Source organism: Sciurus carolinensis, chromosome 8, assembly GCF_902686445.1.
Source record: "Sciurus carolinensis chromosome 8, mSciCar1.2, whole genome shotgun sequence".
In the NCBI taxonomy this organism is placed as follows: Eukaryota; Metazoa; Chordata; class Mammalia; order Rodentia; family Sciuridae; genus Sciurus; species Sciurus carolinensis.
In genome coordinates, this window is record NC_062220.1 from 15,786,233 (window position 1) to 15,805,995 (window position 19,763).

The following is a 19,763-nucleotide window of genomic DNA, read 5'->3' on the forward strand; positions in this document are numbered from 1 at the left end:
AGCAAGAAAATAACCTTTTTATTACATTTAAGCTGCTGAATGTTTAGACTTGTTTATAATGGCAATTAGACAATCCCAATATGGATATTGGTTCCTGAAAGTACTCCTATAACAAAAATCCAAAATAAAATACATGGCATGGCCTAGCACTTAAACAGAGAAATAAAGAAACTGTTTCAGGGGCTGGGAAGATGAGGACCCATGTCATGCTTTAGTAAAGCCTGGGGTTAACAGGAAAAAGCTGGAAAGCAGACCGCATCCCAACTGAGCCCGTCACTCAGAGAAGTGGTAGGGTCGTCTTGTGAGGCGAAAACAGCTGCCATCAGCAGGATTCACACGGAAGAGAGGACCTTCCGAAGGAACGAGTGCATTTGCAGTCAGAATAAAAACGAAATTCAAAACTTAGAAAGCTGAAGAAGCGAAGCAGTCCGATCATTTTGAAATAAAATTGATCAAGTGGCTTAAGCAAGAAAATCCCACTAAAACTCGGTTGAACAAATTGGCTTGGCCTGTAGCAGAAATGAGATAGGGGACATGGCTGCCCTCATATCCTCTCCGATACCTCAAGACAGTTGCCATCAACAGAGAGGAAGACAAAAGGTCAGTGAAAATAGCAATTAGGCAACCTTGAGAACTTGGTCAGAAAATAACTATGGGGCGCAAATAGATCTGAAATATATTACATTTTTTAGAAAATTGGATTGGCAAACTAGTACAATAATTTAGAAAATTCTCCTAACTGTTCTGAAAGCCAACAGACAAATCTTGGCGGGTAACAGTCGGCTAACAACACACAACTGACAAAAACCAGCCACCACTGTGGCCAAGAGGCTAAAGGAACAGGGAAGAACCTCTCAGAGGGTGGCCAGGGCCAGACTGTACCTCTAAGAAGGAGCAAAGGAATTCCTCCCCCATCACCGAGAGGGAGAGGAGAGCCAGCGGGAGACTAGGAAGGAAGCTTCTCCACCCACCTCCCCAGCCAGGGGGCTGCACTGCACCACACGGGGAGATTCCAGAGTTGCTCTAAGGCAGGGGCTTCTAAATGGGAGTCACTTCCGCAATTGTCCTGTCCTGATCTGGTATATACTGGCGAGAGAGGTGGAAGGCAGACAGAAAATTTGTTTTTAAAGTTCAAAACAGAGTTTGGAAGGTTTCCACTTCTGGTGACAGCTGTTGCTTGAGAAGGTGTCCTTGAGACAGAGTCACAAGCTCTGGGGTCTGTTCTCAGTGCTGCCCCCTCTGGTCACAAGAGCACAGCACAGGGAGCCACAGCCAGCGATCTGATCCTGTGGGCTAAGCCTGGCAGAGGACAGAAGTCATTCCTCACATCCCCCACTCTGTGGGTCATTCATGTGAAAATCAAGTGAGGAGGACAAAGGGGTGCAGAGCAAGAATCGCCTGTGAGCACTCCGCTGTCCTTTCCCAGCGAGGCCTTCCCACTCACTGAAGCACAGGCCCCTTCCCACCCCTCCTCCTCAGACCTGGCCCTGGGCAGGGAGCATGCCTGCCACATGGTGAGCCTCCCATGGACCCTGTGGGGATGGGGGTGGGTTCGAATCCTGGCTGTACCTCCGGCTGTGCAGCGTGAAGCAAGCCCCTAACCTCTCTGAGCCTTCCTTCATCTGTTAGAATAGCCTGACAACACTGACCTGGAGAATTGAGAGGAAGGCTAAGAAAGCAGTGGCTGGCCCACAGGGCCGCACCAACAATGCCCATAACTCCTTTGACGTCCTCCCTGGGCATCCCAAAGCATGCCTGAGGGGCACCTGACGTGTGGCCCGGCTTCTGCAGAGGCCCTGCCTGCTCCAGGGGTTACACCGAGGGCTGGCTGAGATTTGGGTTTGAATCTGCCTAGGGAGCCTTGGCCCCAGCTCTGGAAAGATCAGCTGAGGGCCTGAGAAGGGGGACTGGAGAGGGACAGTCCCACAGGCAATCCTTGAGACAGAGTCACAAGCTCTGGGGTCTGTTCTCAGTGCTGTCCCCTCTGGTAACGAGAGCACAGCACAGGGAGCCACAGCCAGCGATCTGATCCTGTGGGCAGGGTGGCAGCCTGGCTGGTTTCTAGCCTTTGAAAGGATCCCAACTTCTCTGGAGGTGGCCGTGCTTTGTTTTTATCTTGCATTTCCTTCCTGGGCAGGAGCAGATAAGGAAAGTCTCCAAACACGACCCTGGGTCAAGGTACCTGCTTTGCCAACTGACTTCCGAAGGTTTTGTGGTCCCTGGATAAACCCGAGGTTAGGACAGCTTACTTGCCAGGGGGCCTTGAAGCCTCCAGCAGCAGGATCTGGACGTTTAAGAAGAAATTAGACGTGAAGGATCCCTGTTCCCTGTCTTCACACTCCACCCCACCCCAGCCCACAGGAAGAATGGAGGCAGGCCCCCGAAGCCCCGGGGGCTCCACCACGCCTCAGCTCCCCGCCTGGGGCCCTGCAGGGCAATGTACTAACTGTGGCAGCATCACCTGCCTGAGGAGCCTTCCGCAAGGACCGGTGGGGTGCCTGAGTCAAGCAGGGTTCTGAGCACTTTGAGCCCTGTTGCCTTTGGGGGTGGGACCCTGGCCAAGAGCCTGGACAAGACTGAGCACAGGGGGCATGAAGCCCCCCAGTTCCTCAGTCCCCAGCCCTTCCACATGCTTCCCCACACGTGGAGGGGAAGGGATCCCCCAAATTCCCTTAACAATTTACCTTGCATCCAAGTGTGTCTCCCCAGCAAGGACAAACACAAAGCCACAAACTACCCCCATTTGACAAATGCCTGGAAAGCGTGTAGAAAAGTCAGCAAAACCAAGATGACAGCTTGTCTGAAAACTGTAGGTTCAGTGAAAGGACTGGGCAGAACCCAGCAGAACCCGGTTCCCTCAGAGCTATTTTCTGAAAATGGGTCAGGACCCAAATGCCAGCACGAGGCTCCCAGGCAGGCAGACACTGCCCACCGGCTGGGGGCACTGGCAGGAGGTCGGCTAAGCCAGGGCCTCCGACGTGGGGTGCAGGGGACACTCAGAGCCTCCACAGGCTCGCCTCCTCCCAGGTACGCCACAGGGTATCCAGGAAGAGGCCAGAAACCTCAGGCAAGCTCTGACTCAGCCCTAAGTGAACATCACCTCATCCTCCCACTCGGGCCCCCATCCTCTCCCAAGGCAGAATAGACCATCCCTCCACGGTGTTCTAGAACACTCTGGTACTTTCTCTTTCCTCTGCTCCCTTTGTGCTCCTTAGGGGATAAGGCCGTGGGTCCTCTGGCTTATGTAAGTGTATAAACATTTGTCACATGGCACTGAAGACTAATGAATGAGCCAGAATGCAGCACACCCCCCAGAGAGCGAAGAATAACTTAGTAGCCTCCCAAAGTTAAATAAGGTCCTGAGGCCATAAAATGTGTGACACAGCCTGGACAAGACAGCACTGTGTGTATGTGGGCAGGTGCGTCTGCATCTGTGCACGGGTGTTTTCCACCCTCATTCCCACACGCCACCGCCTGCCACAGCAGAGCACGTCTGTCTCTGTGGTGGACCCAGCACTGTCCCCCTCTTCTTCCCCCACCCCAAGCTGTGATCCTAGAACAAATGGCAGCCGACTCCTCTGGATGCCAGTCATCTCTTTATTCCATTAGTGACCATACAACAGCACCACGGCACAGCAGGGGCCCAGCCTGGGGACCCTGGGAGGCAAAGAGGGCAGGAGCAGGAGCCTCCGGGCCCTGGGCTGGGCTGGCCAAGGTGACAGGGAGGACTCGCCTGCCTCCTCCCCCAGCTGCTTGGAGAGGAGCCACTGGGAGAGGCCACCTGCTGCGCGGTCACACATCCGTGTCGCCCCCGCAGTCCCTGGAGCACCAGGGCTGCCGCCAGGAAGGAAGCTTCCAGGGACAGGCTGCGGGGGACTCAGGACAGACCACTGAGAAGGGGCGTGTGCGTGTGCGTGTGTGCGTGTAAGGTGGGAAGATGGCTACGCTACTTAGCAAAGGGGATTTACTGCTCAGCCGCAGGACCTGCCTGGGGACAAGGGAAACGAGGAACCAGGGGCTCAGAGCTCTGGAGCCCAAAGAGGGGACGAAGGCAAAGACCACCCTCCGCGATGCTTCCGCTTGGAGAGGGCAGGAGGCTCCCACTGGAGGCAGGTCTTGGAGGGGCGGCCTCCCCTGGCCTGGGCGGGCCACCTCTGTCCTGGTCCTCCTCAGGTGTAGGCCATCTTGCTGCACACCCAGGGCCGGGTCATCAGACACTCCGTGGACACCAGCCTGGTGGGCTCTACAAAGACACACTCCCCGGGGCCAGCGATGGTAAACCTGCAACCGGGAGAAAAGGGACAGGCACTCAGAAGGGCCACACCAAGCCTGCCTTCCCAGAACAGCCCAGCTCACCTGTCAAACGTGCCATCCCTCTGTCCCCCTGCACTGGGCTCCAGCCACCTGGGCTTCCGTGGACCGCTGGCCTCACCCTGCCCTTCCCTATCTTGCTTCCCTGTCCTTCCAGGATCAGCTCCATGTCCCATGCTCCAAAGTCCCCCGCTCAGGACCACCCTCCGCCCTTCCTGCCTGCACCACAGAGCCCCTCTCGTCAGAGCCTCCTGGGGCTTCAGTCTCCAGCATCGCTGTGCAGCTCTCATCTGGAATTGCCTGGTGTCCAGCGCACAGCAAGAGCTCAGTAGAGACAGGCTGAATTAAACTCTCCTGGCAGGCCAGGGGCAGATCAGGAAGCCCCAAGAAGGTCAGACTGTTGAAACTGTCGCACAGGAATTCACTGACACCATGTGTGGACCTGTGCAGGTTAAGGAGGAACCTCATTTTTTTCACCCTGGTCTCTGATCCCCAGCATCCAGGCTCCCACCCAAGAGGACATCAGAAGAGCCCAGAGGGTGAGGTCCTTGCTGGGTCTTCAGCCCTGTGTCCTCAGCTTTCATGGCTCTCCCAGGCTGAGACGGGGCAGGGAACACAGGCAGAAGTGACGAGGCACTGAGGACCAAGACGCGGGAGGAGCCGAAACACACAGGAGGCGAGAGGGAAGGGCACAAGAGCTGTCCCCGAGCCCTTCGCCCTTGCAGGCTGCCAGGACTGCGGGCCCTAAGCCAGCTCAGATGGGAGGGCAGCTGGTCACCAGCTCTGGCCGCCAGGAGAGTCTGAGGGTCTCCCTCCCCTTGTGCATGAGTCCTGCCCTGACGCTGGGGTGCCCTCATCACCGCAGCGAGCGCCCTCCAGCGGGCGCGCCAGGCCTATTCCTCCAGCTGCAGGGCCTGGACTGGAGCCGAGGTGCTTGTGGCCCTACGTGTCCTCCCTTCGTCTCCCCGAGTCCAGACTGTCCCCACGTATCTACCCTACCACCACCCTGTCGCCACAACCAGGCCAACACGCCCACCGCCCATACCTCCGCCACCAGCACCCGCACACCACACAGCACGCCTGGCCCCCATACCCATGTCCACACTGCTTGGCCCACACAGGTAACACCACTGCTGAACGTGCTGCCACCATCTCAGCAGCACCCTCCGTGGGAAGGAGCGCGTCTAAGACGTGGCCACGACCACTGCCATCGATGCCCTTCCTCCACAGTGACAACGCATGCGTGGCACGCGGCTGCCCAGAACTGAGATTCCGACTCCCATCTTCCCTTGCTGCCAGCTGTGGTCAAGTGACTTCGTGCTGGCCAATGGATGGAGGACGTCCAGGGCCCACCCTCCCCCTCCTCCCTCCCCCTCCCCCCTCCCCTCCCCACTACAGGATGCGGAGGAGCCCTCCCCAGCGGTGGCCGACGGATGGAGAGCACAGAGTGAGGATGGCCCGACTCCACGCAGCTCTGATGGCTGTGTGGCCACGGGACTAGGCTGGACCTGCAGGGAGAGGCCGGAAGCCGTTCTCATGATGGCCTCTGGCCCTAGGGACTCGCATCTCTAGCTACCATAAAACCCCTCTCGGGAGGCTGGGTCTGGGGGTGAGGCCCTCCCCGCCTAAGCTCGGCCTTCTAGAAGATGAAGCCTGGGCTCACGTGTCGGGGTCAAACGGGTCCCCATTGACCCAGTGGAATTCATCCCCGACTCTGCGCAGGCCAATCCAGGGCTCCCTCCGCGTGAACTTGAACATGAATTCCTGCACAGGAAAGAGGGAAACCTGGGGTCAGAGGCAGCCTCCTGACTGCGGCACCTCCCACGCAAGCCTGGCTTCAGAGGTACTGGCTCCCGGATGGACGGATCCTGGCGGGATGAGGTCAGCGCCCAGAGCCAGGAGCCGGCGACAGGAGCCGGACTCCCGAGGGCGGGAGGTGAAAAGGCGCCTGGCTGAAGCGCGCGCCACCAGGGTCCACGGCCCCCAGGACCGAGAAACTCAGCCTGTTTCCTCCATATTTCTGCTGATAAAGCTGTTCTGGATATTAAGTAAGGGCGTGTCCTGATTTGGATCAGAAGAAAGTGACGGTGCGTTTTCACTTTTCACAAGTGCTCGTCATTTGTGATTCTTTTGCCGAGTTTAGTTCAACCAACCAGCCTTGGATTGGAGTAAGTGACCTTGCATGGGGGTGGGGACCTGTTTAGACCCGGGGTGGGGGGTGGCCTGCACACCTGGGGCTGTGCCGTGACTGGTGGCCCTGGAGACCTGTTGGGGACACTGCATCTTGGGGTGTGGCCCTCCCTTGGGAGTCAGGGTGGGGGCCCTGGGAGCCCCTCCCGGCGACCCCAGAGCACTCACCAGCTCCTTCTGGCTCTGAATCACGGCCAGCGCCGCCTCATGGGTGTGGCAGTACTGTCGGCCGGTGTTCCAGTCTCTGGGCTCCTCCGAAAAGAAGTAGCACTTCCTTCCGTAGAGCAGCCAGTCCTCGGGGCAGGGCGCCTCGCACTTGATACAGCCCTTGGAAGCTGCGGGCAGAGGGCCGGTCGGCAAGTGCGCACCCACCTGGCCACCACCTTACCCCCAGGAGCCCAGTTCACTGCCCACCCCGCTCCACCTTGATTCGGAGCCCTTCAGAGGCAGCGCTGATGTCACAGTGCCTGGAGGTGAAAGGTCAGTGGCTAAATGAATAAGATAGGGAACTGGGGCAGGTGGCCCAGGGTCAGCGACAGCAGGTAGCCCTGGGGAGGCTCTCCACGTTCTCTGCGGCGGGCCGGGGATCATCCGCAGGATGGAGGGCCACTCTCCTTCAGCCTCAGCCCTCCTACCTAGCAAGGCAGCTCTGTCCACCCCTGGACTGCGAGCAAGTTCTTTTTAAATACTGAGGCTCAGCCTGCCCTCTGCGACCTAGACCTAGAACTACAAGCCCAGGCTCTGCCTGCTGGGGGCCAGAGCAGACCTGCTCCATCTTCTTCCTCCTGCTTGAAGGAGGACCTCCGCCTGCCCTGGTCCTGGCTCTCACAGAGGCCGTGTCCTCCCCGACCCCGGCAGGGCAGCTCCTTGGCCCACCTGCTACCACGGTGACCCCGCATCACCACTGAAACCTGCCACCGGGACCAGGAGCAGCGTCCCCAGTTGCCATGCCCTGCGGTCTGCAGATGTGCGCCTCTCTGGGAAGGACGCTCAGCGCTCCCGCCAGGCTATAAAGGCCCCTGCAGGAGTCCCACCGCGTCCTTACAGAGTTTTTGGAGCACCTTTGTCCAAGCCAGGTCTCCCAGTGTCTCAAACATGTAGCTCACCTTTAAAGTCCAAACCCAGCCACTTTTCTTCCCCATTAATCCCATCGTTTGAGTTTATAAAGGTACATTTCACCCCTTCTGTCACATGGCGCTTTGTCTTGGCACTGTGTCAACTGCATGTTCCAGAAGTACGGGATTGTCGGTTTTCATAAGAGGGGAGCAGGACAGAGTCAAGATGCATGCAGGGAGCCCCCGGGGACCCGCAGCCACACAGACACGGACACCTGTGCAGTGAGACGCCGGTCCACGTGGGCACACAGGCCTGAGGGCCACACGTCAGCCGCCCACCACGGGCTCCGCTGAGTGCTGGTGCCGCACCGAAACCGTTCTGTGTGATGGCCACACAGTGCCCTGGGCCCCCAACCAGCAACAGGATGGGAAAGAAAGTGGCTTGACCTGCAGTAATTATTCTGGGTAAATCCAAGGTGGTGCCGGTGACCACGGAATCTATGGCCAACGCTCTCACCCTCCTCCTAGCATCCAGCGCGTAGGGGAGAATCTGGCAGGGATCCATTCTGTGGGTGGCCTCTCCCCACTTTAAGGAGGCTGTCCCTGCTCTTGCAGCACTTCCCGACAATTCGAGAAGGAGCCCGGGAATCGCCTCGCATACCCTACTGAAGCCACGACTCGCTCTGACTGAAATCCCTCAAGAGTAGCCAAATGCCCTGTTCACAGAACCTCACCCGCTCCGTTTCATTTCTTTGTTCTCTTCGGTCCTGCACGACTCTCTGAGCTTCTCAGGCTTCTCCCCCTTAGAATGTTCTCTTCCCTTCAATGGGGTCCAGAATGTACCATCCTAAATATGCCACTTTGGCTTGAGAATTATTTTGAGCTGCAGGTAACTAGAGATCCACAGGTGCAGACGGTTCTCTGCCCTCCCCTGCCAAAAGCAGGGCATAAACTTCCCTTGTGGAAGGTTCTCTCTCTCCCTCCCCTCCCCCCCTTACACACACACACCCCTCCCCTCGTAAGCCAGGGAGAGAAGTACAACGCCCCATCAAACACCAAGACGAGTGTGCACAAACAGACCCCACCAAGAGAGCCTTCATCTCCCCTTAGTTCTCAAATACACTAGTCCCTTTCCCACAATTTATCATCCCTTTGAGTCCAAACTTCTTTACTCAGTTGAAAGCGTGCACAAGCCTCTGAGCTACCCGCTTCCCGAAGTGCAGGACGTGCTCGGCCCGCGGTGCGGGTCTCGACCTAGGCTGAAGCCGCACCAGCCGACGCTATTTTAGATCTACTGGGTCCGTCACCCCCAATCCCTGAGGTCAGGACGCTCTCTTTACCTATTTGGATGTGCTTGCCACGCAGAGCCTGCAAGCTGAGTTACCCGCGGGCACTGACATGCGAGCTTACCCAGGATGCTCATCACCACCAGGATGGCGAACAGAAGGACGGCGATGGCCCCCAGCAGGAGCCGCGTGGTGGTGTCTGAGGAGAAGAGACAGGGGTCAAGATCCACAACCCACCCTCGCCAACCCCGCCAGCAGCCCCAAGTCCCAACAGAAACCAGGGCAAAGCCGGCAGCCTCTGCTGTGGGCTGCGCCAGGTGACTCTGATGCCAGGGAATTAGGGCCCACTGTTCCAATCCTGCCATTCCCCTACTCCCGAACCCTCCCTGTTGGCCCCCCACTGCCCGCACACTCCCGCTGCAGCCCGAGCTCCCCAACCTGGATCTTCTGCCGCTTCTCCACCCTGTCCCAAGGCTCAGCCAAGCAGGCGCCTCAGAAATTCCACTCAACCCTCACAGTCTGAAGTGGTGTCCCTGCCCCGGAAGTTCTCCTCCTCCACCTCCACCTCTTGAAATCCTGCCACCGCAAACACCACCTGCCCTCTTCCTGATCCGATTCTCTAGGTTCGTGTTCTCTCTCTCTCTCTCTCTGTCATCACTTAACATTTTATTTTATAGTTAACAAAGCAAGGCTTTTAGACTTTAGGCACACATTTTTAAAGTCTTTCATTGTGATAAAATGTAACATATAATTTGCCACTTTAACTGTTTTCCATTGTTGAGTTAATGACATCAAGTACATTCACAACTGTGCACCCTGTCACTTGTTTGCAAAGTCCTTTCGTCTTCCTAAACAAAGGCTCTGTTGCCATTCAATGTTAACTCCCCATACCCTCCCCACCCCAAGCAACCATTACTCTACATTCTGTCTCTATGGATTTGCCTATTTTCAATATTTCACATAAGTGGGATCATACAATATTTGACCTTCAGTGTCTGGCCCATTTCACTTAGTGTAATGTTTTCAAGGCACATTCATGTTGAAGTATGTGTCAGAACTTTATTCCTTTTAATGGCTTAATACTATTCCATTGTATGGACATAGCAAATTTTTGATCCATTCATTTGTTGAAGAACAGTTGGGTTATGTCCACCTTGTGGCTATTGTAAATAATGCTGCCATGAACATTTAGTACAAATATCTGAGTCTCTAATTTCACTTCCTTTGGATATATACCTAGGAGTAGAATTGCTGAGTCATATGGTAATTCTGTTTCGATTTTTGAGGAACTTCCAAGCTGTTTTCCACAGTAACTATTACCATTTTACATCTCTACCAGCAGTGTATGAGGGTTCCAGTTTCTCTACATTCTTACCAACACTCATTATTTTTTTTTTGTTTTTAATTAGGCATGAATTCCCTTAAAATTATTTTTGTTTGGATTTTTTTGTTACCAACTTTTCCATAAATGTACACTTAGTTACATTGTTGTGCCTCACAGTAGTGTGGTTAGGAATTCAACATATGAATTTGGGGAGGAAACTAACATCCAGCCTAAAACACCCTTCTCCAGGAAGTATCCCCTGGAACTTTCTGACCTGCTCCAATCTGACCGGTTGTCTCTGAAACCCACCTAACACATTGGGGTCTCTCTGCACCAGCAGGCTGCAGATCCCCTGCCCTCTCCTGTGTTGGCCTCCGGCTCCTCCTGTCCTGTGCCATCCTCTGTCTTGGCTCACTCCCTTGTCCTGGTGGGGCACATCTTCCAATGACTCTCTCAGAAAGGACATCCAGAGCCACTGTGCAGCTGTGCCACTCCAAGAAGCAAGACTTCCCACTGTGTCCCATGGTGAGTGGAGCCCCTGGCTCTGTGAACTCAGGGACCTGAGTATTGTAGGTTGGAAATAATTCTTGAGAATCGTGAAGGCATTATTGTTGTTGTTGTTGTTGTTGTTGTTGTATAGTGCTGGAGACTGCACCCAGGGCCTCATTCATGCTAAGCAAGGATTCTAACACTGAACTGTAGTCCAGATCCCTGCAGGTATTCTGCAACTGTCTTCTAGCTCCAGTGTTGCTTTTGAAAAATCTAGATCCATTCTTATCAATGATCTTTTAGATTTCAATTGCTTAATTGTTTTCTATCTGGAAGCTTTCCGTGTCTTTTCCTTATCACCCCCTGCTCATCTTGCATGCCATGCCTTGGCTTGGGTCTGGTGCATCTATTCTGTGGGCAATCACTGGGCTCTTGAAATCTGGAAAGTCGAGTCCTTAAGTCCTAGGAAATTTTCTTTAATTATATCGTTGATGATTTCCTCTCCTCTACTTTTCATTTTCTTCCTGGAGGTCATATTATTCAAACATTGGATCTCTTAGACTGGCCTTCCAAATGTCTCCTTATTTTCCCTCTTATTCACTATCTCTTTATCTTTTGCTCAGTTTCCTGGAAGAACTTCTCAACTCTATGTTCCTACTTTTCTACTGAGCTTTACATCTTGATTGTATTTTTAATTTCCATGGTTTTTCATTTCGTTGTGTTCTGTGACGATCCCCTCTTAAAGCATCCTACTCCTATCTTAATGATGCAGTATTTTCACTTTTCCCTTCTTTCTGAAGATATTACTGATAGTTGTGGGGAGGGTAATCTCTGTTTCTTCCAAATTGATTATTCCTTGCTCATTTGTAATTTCCTACAGTGGCTGAGAACCTTGGCTGTTTGTTCATGATCAAGACAGAAAGACTAGAGTTCCCCAGAGCCTTGGAGTCCCTGCAGGGTCTTGGTAACTGAGGAACAGACAGAGGGATTTGACTGGGCTGACCTTCAGGAACGACCCTCAGGGATGACCCTTAGGAACGACCCTCAGGGATGACCTTCAGGAACGACCCTCAGGGATGACCCTTAGGAACGACCCTCAGGGATGACTGCCAAGCTCTGGGGGAGGGGTGGATCAGAGTTCCTGGGGAAGTCTCTTCTGTTTTTCCTCCTAGAGGGTGTAGACTTGGCGACGGCTCCTCCCAAGAAGGCTGGGAGACTGTCCTCAGCACTCCACATGTGACCATGGACCCCCTGCTTGCTCTCAGTGTGGTGGGGTCTCAAGGGCCTCTGTCCTGAGAGATTCCGCCTTGGGTTCTTACCAGGGTGGGGCAGAGACTGTGTCAAATGGAACTTAACCCCTCCTGAAAGTTTTCTACCAGTCCTCCTCTTTTCAGCCTCATCTGCCTCCACAGTCCCATCTCTTAGACTTGGGGGCCATCACATGGGACTCAGGTGGCTCCCCTGATTTCTGGACCTTCTCAAGGGGACGACATTAGTTACATCCATTTGCCCCCAAGCTCCCATTTTTGTTGCTCTGGCCTTCTCTCCTGTTCCTCTTGCGTGTGGCCTTTAAAATGTCCCTTTCCTGTGGTACTGACGGTACTGAAGGGAAGAGGTGAGCGCACGCAGGCTGCCATCTCCACCGGCAAGTCCTTGAACTCCACCAGGAGTGGGGTGGGGGCTCGGGCAGGGTCTGCCTGCCCTGGAGGACGAGGCTCCTCCATCCCTCGCTGTCCGTGGTGATGGTGGACGCAGGTCACGTCCCCAGGGCTGCAGGATGTGCTCCTGGCCAGCGCGCTGGGCGGCCTTCCTCCCCCCTCCTCTCGCCGCGTCCTCTCCTCTGAGGTGGGGTGGGGGTGGCACCTGCAGTGTGGCTCTGTGCTCTGGGCGAGTGCTCCCGCCAAGTCACCCTGCCTCTGCTCTGCTTCGCGTTTCTGAAACGAGGCTGTGATGGCATCTGCTCTCAACCCTCACGAGTCAGGCGCACTCAGCTCTCCAGGCCCGCAGGCGCCACATCCCTGGGTTCAACCAACACAGACTGAAGTACTTACTCAGAAACAATGGCCTCTGTGCTGACTGTGGACAGAGCCCTTCCTGGTCCTTACTCCCTGATGATACGTAGAACTATTCACACAGCACTACATTGATCCGGTACCTTAAACAATCAGCAGATGATTTTAGACACCCAGCAGGATGTCGGCAGGTTCTCTGCAAATACTGCACCATTTTATAAAAGGGATTTTTTTTTTTTTTTGGTACCTGGGATTGAACCCAGGGCACTTAATCACTGAACCACATCTGCAGTCCTTTTTTAATATTTTATTTAGAGACAGGGTCTCATTGTGTTGCTTAAGCCTCACTAAGTTGCTGAGACTGGCTTTGAACCCCAGATCCTCCTGCCTCAGCCTCCCCAGCTGCAGGCATTTCAGGCTTGCCACAGGGCCTGGCTATAAAAGGGACTTGAGCACACATGAATTTTGGCATCCCAGGGGCTTCCTGGAACCAACCCCCTGTGGATACCAAAGGACAGCCCTATAGCGCTTAGCGCTGTGACGGGCTGGTGCACTCTGTGTCACTGTGAGCCAGCCACCCCTACGATGTGATGACCAGTCCTGGGCTCCTTTGGGGTAAGGATCGCGTAGTCCTCCTTGGATTCCCTCAAGCAGGACTTGGCCATTACCTTGGATGTTCCAGAGCAACACCACTGGGACTCAAAAAATACGAGGGGACTTAACTACACTGAATGATAGGATCCCCTGTCAGCCTTAAATTCAGCTGAGTCTGCAGGAACTCGGGGGACCAGGGGATGTGCGCATGCATCTCCATCGCCACCAGGATTGGGGTGCCTCTTCACTCCCGCAGAGGGCTGGCTCTGCACCACGGCCCTGCGGGCTGAGAGGTCACGGAGCCCTGCGCCTGTTCACTGTCTGCCCTTCCAGAGGACACCAGTGTGGCTGGACAATCCAAATCAGCCCCGGATTGGTTTCCTAGGGCTGCCATAGCAAAACAGACGAACTGGTGTCTTCGAAAACGTCAGCGCACACTCTCATAGTTTTGGAGGCCAGAAGTTAAAAGTAGGGGTGTCACCATGGCCGTGCTCCCTCTGAAATCTGTAGGGAACCCTCCTGCCTCATCATAGCTCCTGACGTTTGCTGAACGTCCTCAGAATCCTTGGCCTGCATCTGTGTCACTGTAGCCTCTGCCCTCGAGGTCACAGGGGCTCCCCCTGTGTGTCTCTGACTCCTTCTGAGGACACAAGGTCATGTTGGGTTAGGGCCCAACCTGACCTTAACAATTACATCTGCCTCTCTCTCCACACAAGGTCACCCTCCAGACGTGGGGCTTGGGACCTCAACACCTCTCTTCTGGTGGGGACACGACTGAGTGTCTGATTCAGAGACCGTTCCTCCTGGGCTGCAGCCCGGATGAGCCGCAGCCTGCCGAGGTCTGCTGGGGTCTCGCTGTGGAGGATCTCGCCTAATATTAGGAGGAATGGCTGAGGAAGTCTGGCTCCACCCAGACCAACCTCCCCCCAGACTCACGCCCGCACCCCAAAAAAGGCCCAAGGCCAACGGCTCCACGTCACCAGGGCACAGACTGGCCAGGAAAATCTTGACTATTCAAAACTATCAAATGTGGAGCTTGGTAACTTTTAAATGTTTAAGAGGTTCTGCTAAATGTGTGTGTGTGGTTTTGATCAGGAAGTTGCGGGTTTATGCCTAATCAAGAAACTTTCAACATTAAAAATTCAGAATCGGTGTGCGCAGGAAAATCCATAGCCTGAGGTACGCAGATCACGGTGTCCCCTCTCCTTCACCCCAGGCCGCCTGGCCACACTCCACCCCCAACACCAAAATATCCCGCCCTCCCAGCGACCCAGGCAGGAGCTCCGGGTCACCTTTCCAGCACCTTCCTTGAGCCTGGGGTGGAAGGCGAGGTGCGCAGCCGCGAGGAGAGAACCCGGACCCAGGGAACTTTGGTCTGGTTTTCTATTTATAAAACTAACAGTTCATCTGTGAAAGTCTCCAAGAGCAGGGCTCCCGCTCGGCCTTCTGCCCGAAGCATCTCTATAACTCACTTAACCCCGAGGAGGAACAGCCACCCACCCGGGAGGTAGCAGGCTCGTCTGAGGAGGAAGGGGACATGCCGAGTGCCCAGCAAGCGCAATTTGATGATCTCCAATCCACCTCTCCGAGCCTGCAATCCCGGTCACACAGGAGAGGCAAGGCCTCCACGTCAGAGGCAACCCCACGGGAGTTTCCCGTGTTAGTACCAAGGTCTGTCCTTGAGCCGGACGCTCACATTCTCAGTCTCCTGTCCTCACCTATAAAACAGAGACAGCGCCTACCAACACCCCTCAAAGGCAGGGGGAAGGATTAAATGGGGTTACTATTGGGGAGCCCCAGCATAGGGTCCCAAACAGAGCAGGCGCTTGATAACTGGTTTGGCACATAGCGGTAGCAGGGCACAGGCATCTCTGGGGGCTCAGCATGGCGCAATCAAGAAATCTCCCCTTAGCTGGGTTCAGTGGTGCACACCTATAATCCCAGTGACTCAGGAGGCCAAGGCAGGAGGATTGCCAGTTTGAAGCCAGCCTCAGCAACTTAGCAAGAGCTGGTCTCAAAATTAGAAATTAAATGGGGGCTGGGGAGATAGCTCAGTTGGTAGAGTGCTCGCCTCGCAAGCACAAGGCCCTGAGTTCGATCCCCAGCACCACAAAAAAAAAGAAATTAAATGGACTGGGAATGTAGCTCAGTGGTGGGGCACCCTTGGGTTCAATTCCTAGTGCAAAAAAAAAAAAAAAGTCTCCCCTTTCTCTCCAAGCGTTTGGCTAAGCAGAGTCTAGAAACCCCTGAGTCCCCAGATCCCTCCTTCCACCAATAGTGTGTCACTATGTGAACTGCAGCAGACTCAAAGTTGGCAGACCAGTGTCAAGGACTTCAGATGACAGCAGGTCACCCACCTTCCCTGGGTTCTCCCATTCAGGCTACAGGGTGCCACCTCCAGGGAGCTGGGGAGAGGGGTCGCCACAACAGAACCACACTCAGCAGATGAGGAAACCGAGGCTCAAACAAGTTTGAAAACCTCAGGCCTGCCCACCCGAGATGACGGAAGGGTCTGATTCGAGTCTTCCGGACACTGTGCTCTTGGTACCTCACACCCCCTCTGCCCCGTCCTGGGGTCTCTGCGAGGGCAGAAAGGTGCAGAACAGTGCCCGGCCACTCAGAAAGGACGAGGGAACTTGGGAAGCAGCGGCAAGGCCAGTGGAGAGGAGGGCCTACCCCACCTGCTCCCCTCCTCTGACAGGAGACAGGGAGCACCCGAAGAACACCCAGGAGACCCTCAGGGCACCAGCAGAGACTGGCAAGGACTCAGATTCCAGACCCTGAAAGTCCTAGGGAGAGAGGCAGCAGGCTCAGACGCTGAACACCCACGCACCACGGGCTCCCAGGGATGGGACTGCTCCTGGGTGCACCAGGGGGCGGAAGGGAGGGACACAGGTGGCATGAGTCACAGAGCAAGGCCAACAGGGAGGCATGCCAGGACAGCTGAGAGAAGGCTGGACCAAAGGTAGGTGCCACACACAGGAGTGGGCGGGACCCAGGCCCAGGGACAACCTCTGTCCACTGTGCTGGCTCTTCCTCAGTGACCTGCTGGGGTCAGCCAGCCACAGTGGGCAGTAGGAAGCACAAGAGGCCAAAGTCAGGGTCAGGGTGGGAGGTGGGATGGGAACCAGCCAGCAGGAGGCACTAAAAGAGGCCACACCACCCCTAAGTAACCAGACGGGATTAGGTTAAGGTTGGCAGGTAGGCCCTTCAGAGATGGTAACAAGAGAAGGAATAAAGAAATACAGGCAAGGGGAAGAAGCAGCTTCAAGAAACAACTTGGCCAGGCACAGTGGCGCGCGCCTGTGATCCCAGCAGCTCCGGAGACTGAGGCAGGAGGATCAGGAGTTCAAAGCCAGTCTCAGCAACTGAGTGAGGCCCTAAGCAACTCAGCAAGACCCTGACTCTAAATAAAATACAAAAAGAGGGCTGGGGATGTGGCTCAGTGGTAAAGCACCCCTGGGTTCAATCCCTGGTATTAAAAAAAAAAGAAAAGAAAAGAAAAAGAAAGAAAGAACTTGGGTGTGAGGGATCCTGGGTCACAGGCAAATGCAACAACCAGGAGATGCACAGCAAAGAGAGGGGCCTTCATTCTACCCAACCCTTCCAGCCAGCCTCCTCTGTACTGGCCCTCCCACCTGGGGCACGACACCTTTGCTGCTTTGTCCCTAACCACCACCAGGCTTCCCCTGCAGGGTCTGCACAGCCCTCCACAGATAGCCCACGGGCCCTGCCCACAGCCTTCCAGCCACACAACCTGCCTGGGCAGGGCTGGCTACATCCCTCCAGCCCTCCTCGCTGACCTCAAGCCTGGTGGGTCCCACTCTCAGGGCCAGCTGCAGTCTTCCAAGAGCAAACCCACCATGACAACCCCTCAACCACTCCTTCAGAACAAAGCCCAGACTCCTTGGCGAGACCTGGGCAGTCTTCCCATCTGGCCCTGCAGGTCCCTCTCCTCACCCCGTGGGCTCCGGGTGCGAGGGCTCAGTTCTCCACACCTGTCAGACTAGCTCCAGCCACCAGCTCCTGAACTTGTCACTCCTTAACCCAGTGCTCCCTTCTCTGTCCTCTCCATATCCCCTAAGAGGTCAGTTACTCCAGGGAGCCCTCCTTTTCTGACGCCCCCTTCCTAGTTCATGCTGCCAGCTCCTCCTTGGTCCTTGGACTAGGGGCATCAGGGGCACCCGAGAGACATCTGGAGGGCCGGACCTCTTTCTCGCCACATCCAGCATCTCCAGGGGCATCCAACACAAGTTTCCTAAAAGAACTCTGAACTTGACATCTGTTTCCCACTTGGTCACTACTCTCTCGCAGCCAGGGTCACTCCCTGAACCAGTCTAATTGGAAGGGGTAGGTGGGACCTGCGACCTTGAAATGAAGCGCCCTAGGGATCCTTCCCGGCAGGGCCCATCACCACCAGCGCCCCCTCCAACCCCCACAGTGTGCCGGCGCCACCTCTGGGCGTCTCACTCTGCAGAACATCTTTACTACCGATTCAGGCCGCCCTCTCCAGAAGCCGGTCAGGTGCGCGCCGGGCAGGAGGCGACCTCTCCGCGCGGGGGAAGCTAAGGCTCGAGCAGCGCTTGCTCCCAAGGTCAGAGAGTGAGTGCGCAGGGGAGGCGGGGGCCGGCCGCGGCCAGAGGTGGTCCCCAGGGCCCCTCCCCCGCACCCCCTCTGCCTGCCGGCCCAGCTGCGCTCCCCGCCCTCCCTCCGCGACGGCGGCCAAGGTGACTCCGTCGCCTCGGGGTCCCGGGGCGGCTGGAGGGCTGTGCGCTTACCCTCCAAGGCCGCCTTCCAGCTGGTGCTGCCCTCGTAGCCCGAGCCCGACCGCCGCAGCAACGCCTCGGGGCCGCGGCCCTCGGCCTCCGCGGGCGAGCGCGGCCTGGGCGCGGCGGGGGCGGGCGCAGGGCGCGCGGCGGGCGGCGGCGGCGGCCGGGTCCGCGCGGGGGGCTCGCGGACCGGCTCCCGGGCAGGCTCCATGCCGGGCGCTCCGCCGCGCCGCGCCCGCGCTCCTGCCCCGGGGTGCGGGCCCCAGCCGCACGCGCACTCGGCGCTCCGCGCGCCCTGCGGGCCCCCCAGGCCGGTCTCGGAGGGGCGAGGGCCGCGGCGCTCGCAGCCCCGGGCTGAGCCCGGCTCCCCGCGCCCGAGCCGCTGCGCCGGTCGCCGCCGCCGCCGCCGTGCGCGCCGCGCCTGCCGGGGCCTCGCCGCAACCTGCGCGCAGAGCCCGCGCCGGGGAGGAGCGCGAGGAGGCGCGCGGGAGCCCGGGACCCCGACCGGTGGCCCGCAGGGAGGAGGCGCCGAGGAGCTGGGACAGCTCGCGTCCCCGGCCCCGCCACCCGCTCGCTGGGCAGGAGGCTGGATGCCGCAGAGCAGAGCGGGCTGCGCGGTCTCCGCGCCAGGAGACGGGCTTGTAATCTGGCTCCGCCTCCCAGCCTCCTGCTTGTCATCCCTAAAAATGGGAATAAACTTTCCCGGGACAATGCCATGGGCCACAAGGAAGATGAGGGCTTTCTTCTGGACCGCCCTGAAGGCCGAGCAGAGAGGTAGGGGCTGTGACGTGGCCCCAGATTCTTAACAAAAGAGAGAAACGTCCCACCCGTGGGCATCCACAGAGCCAGGGTCTGAGGCTACAGCGTGGAGCAAGGCTGCAGATTCAACTAGCACTTACAGAGCACCTGCTAAGCTCGGAGACTTTCGCAGACAGTAGCTGACAACACCCCCAGTGTAGGTGGAGAATTGCAACTAACGTCAAGGGTGTTTCTTAGGGTGGCCCATGACTGCCTCCCAGGTCAAGGTCACCACCATGGCCTGCTCTGGCCTCTGCTCTTTCCTGGGCTGACCTAGGTTACCTCTGACTCAGCCTCAACCCTTGGCCCTGAACCTCTTACCTCCCCAGACCCAACTCCACCTCAGTCTGTGTTATTCACCACTCTTACTCCCCCCACCCCACCCCCTGCAGCAACCTGGACACCAACTCTTGGGAATGTTTCCTTTAAAATCTCAGCCTATGGGCTAGGCTGGGGCTCAGTGGCAGAGCGCTTGCATGTGTGAGGCACGGTTCAATCCTCAGCACCACCTAAAAGTAAATGTAAAATAAATGTATTGTGTCCATCTGCAACTAAGAATAATAAAAAATCTCCATCGACCCTTTTCTCTCCATTCCTCCAGCTGCTAGCCAAGGCCAAGGCAGTCCCAACTCATGTCCACTCACAGTCCCAGCTCCCTCCCATCCAGTCCCCACCTCTCAGCACAACAGGGTCTAAAATGCAAACCTCACCATTCCTTCAGGCCTCCCCTCCCCCCGGGTGAAGCCTAGTCTTTTTCAAGACTGCAAGTTCTTCAAGGTCTAAGTCCTGCTCCTGTCCCACCCTGCTTTGCTGGCACCAGACATCGCCAACTCTGTCTCCTTCCTGCAGGCCTTGGGATATTCTATCTCCCAGTGCCTAGAACACACTTCCTCCGTGGTCCTCTAGCCCCTCCCTGTGGCCCCCTTTTGTCCCCA

The 19,763-nt window shown here is 56.4% G+C and overlaps 1 protein-coding gene across 1 annotated transcript; it reads right to left on the bottom strand.

Annotated features, from left to right (window-relative positions):
* Positions 1–3,590: 3,590 nt before the first annotated feature.
* On the bottom strand, positions 3,591–18,655 carry Clec2l (C-type lectin domain family 2 member L). Its single transcript, XM_047559899.1, has 5 exons — positions 18,040–18,655; positions 8,967–9,041; positions 6,670–6,836; positions 5,975–6,075; positions 3,591–4,281 (listed from the first exon to the last, which is right to left on the bottom strand). The coding sequence occupies exons 1-5, from the start codon at positions 18,239–18,241 to the stop codon at positions 4,170–4,172; spliced, it is 657 nt and encodes a 218-aa protein (XP_047415855.1). The 5' UTR covers positions 18,242–18,655; the 3' UTR covers positions 3,591–4,169.
* Positions 18,656–19,763: the final 1,108 nt, after the last annotated feature.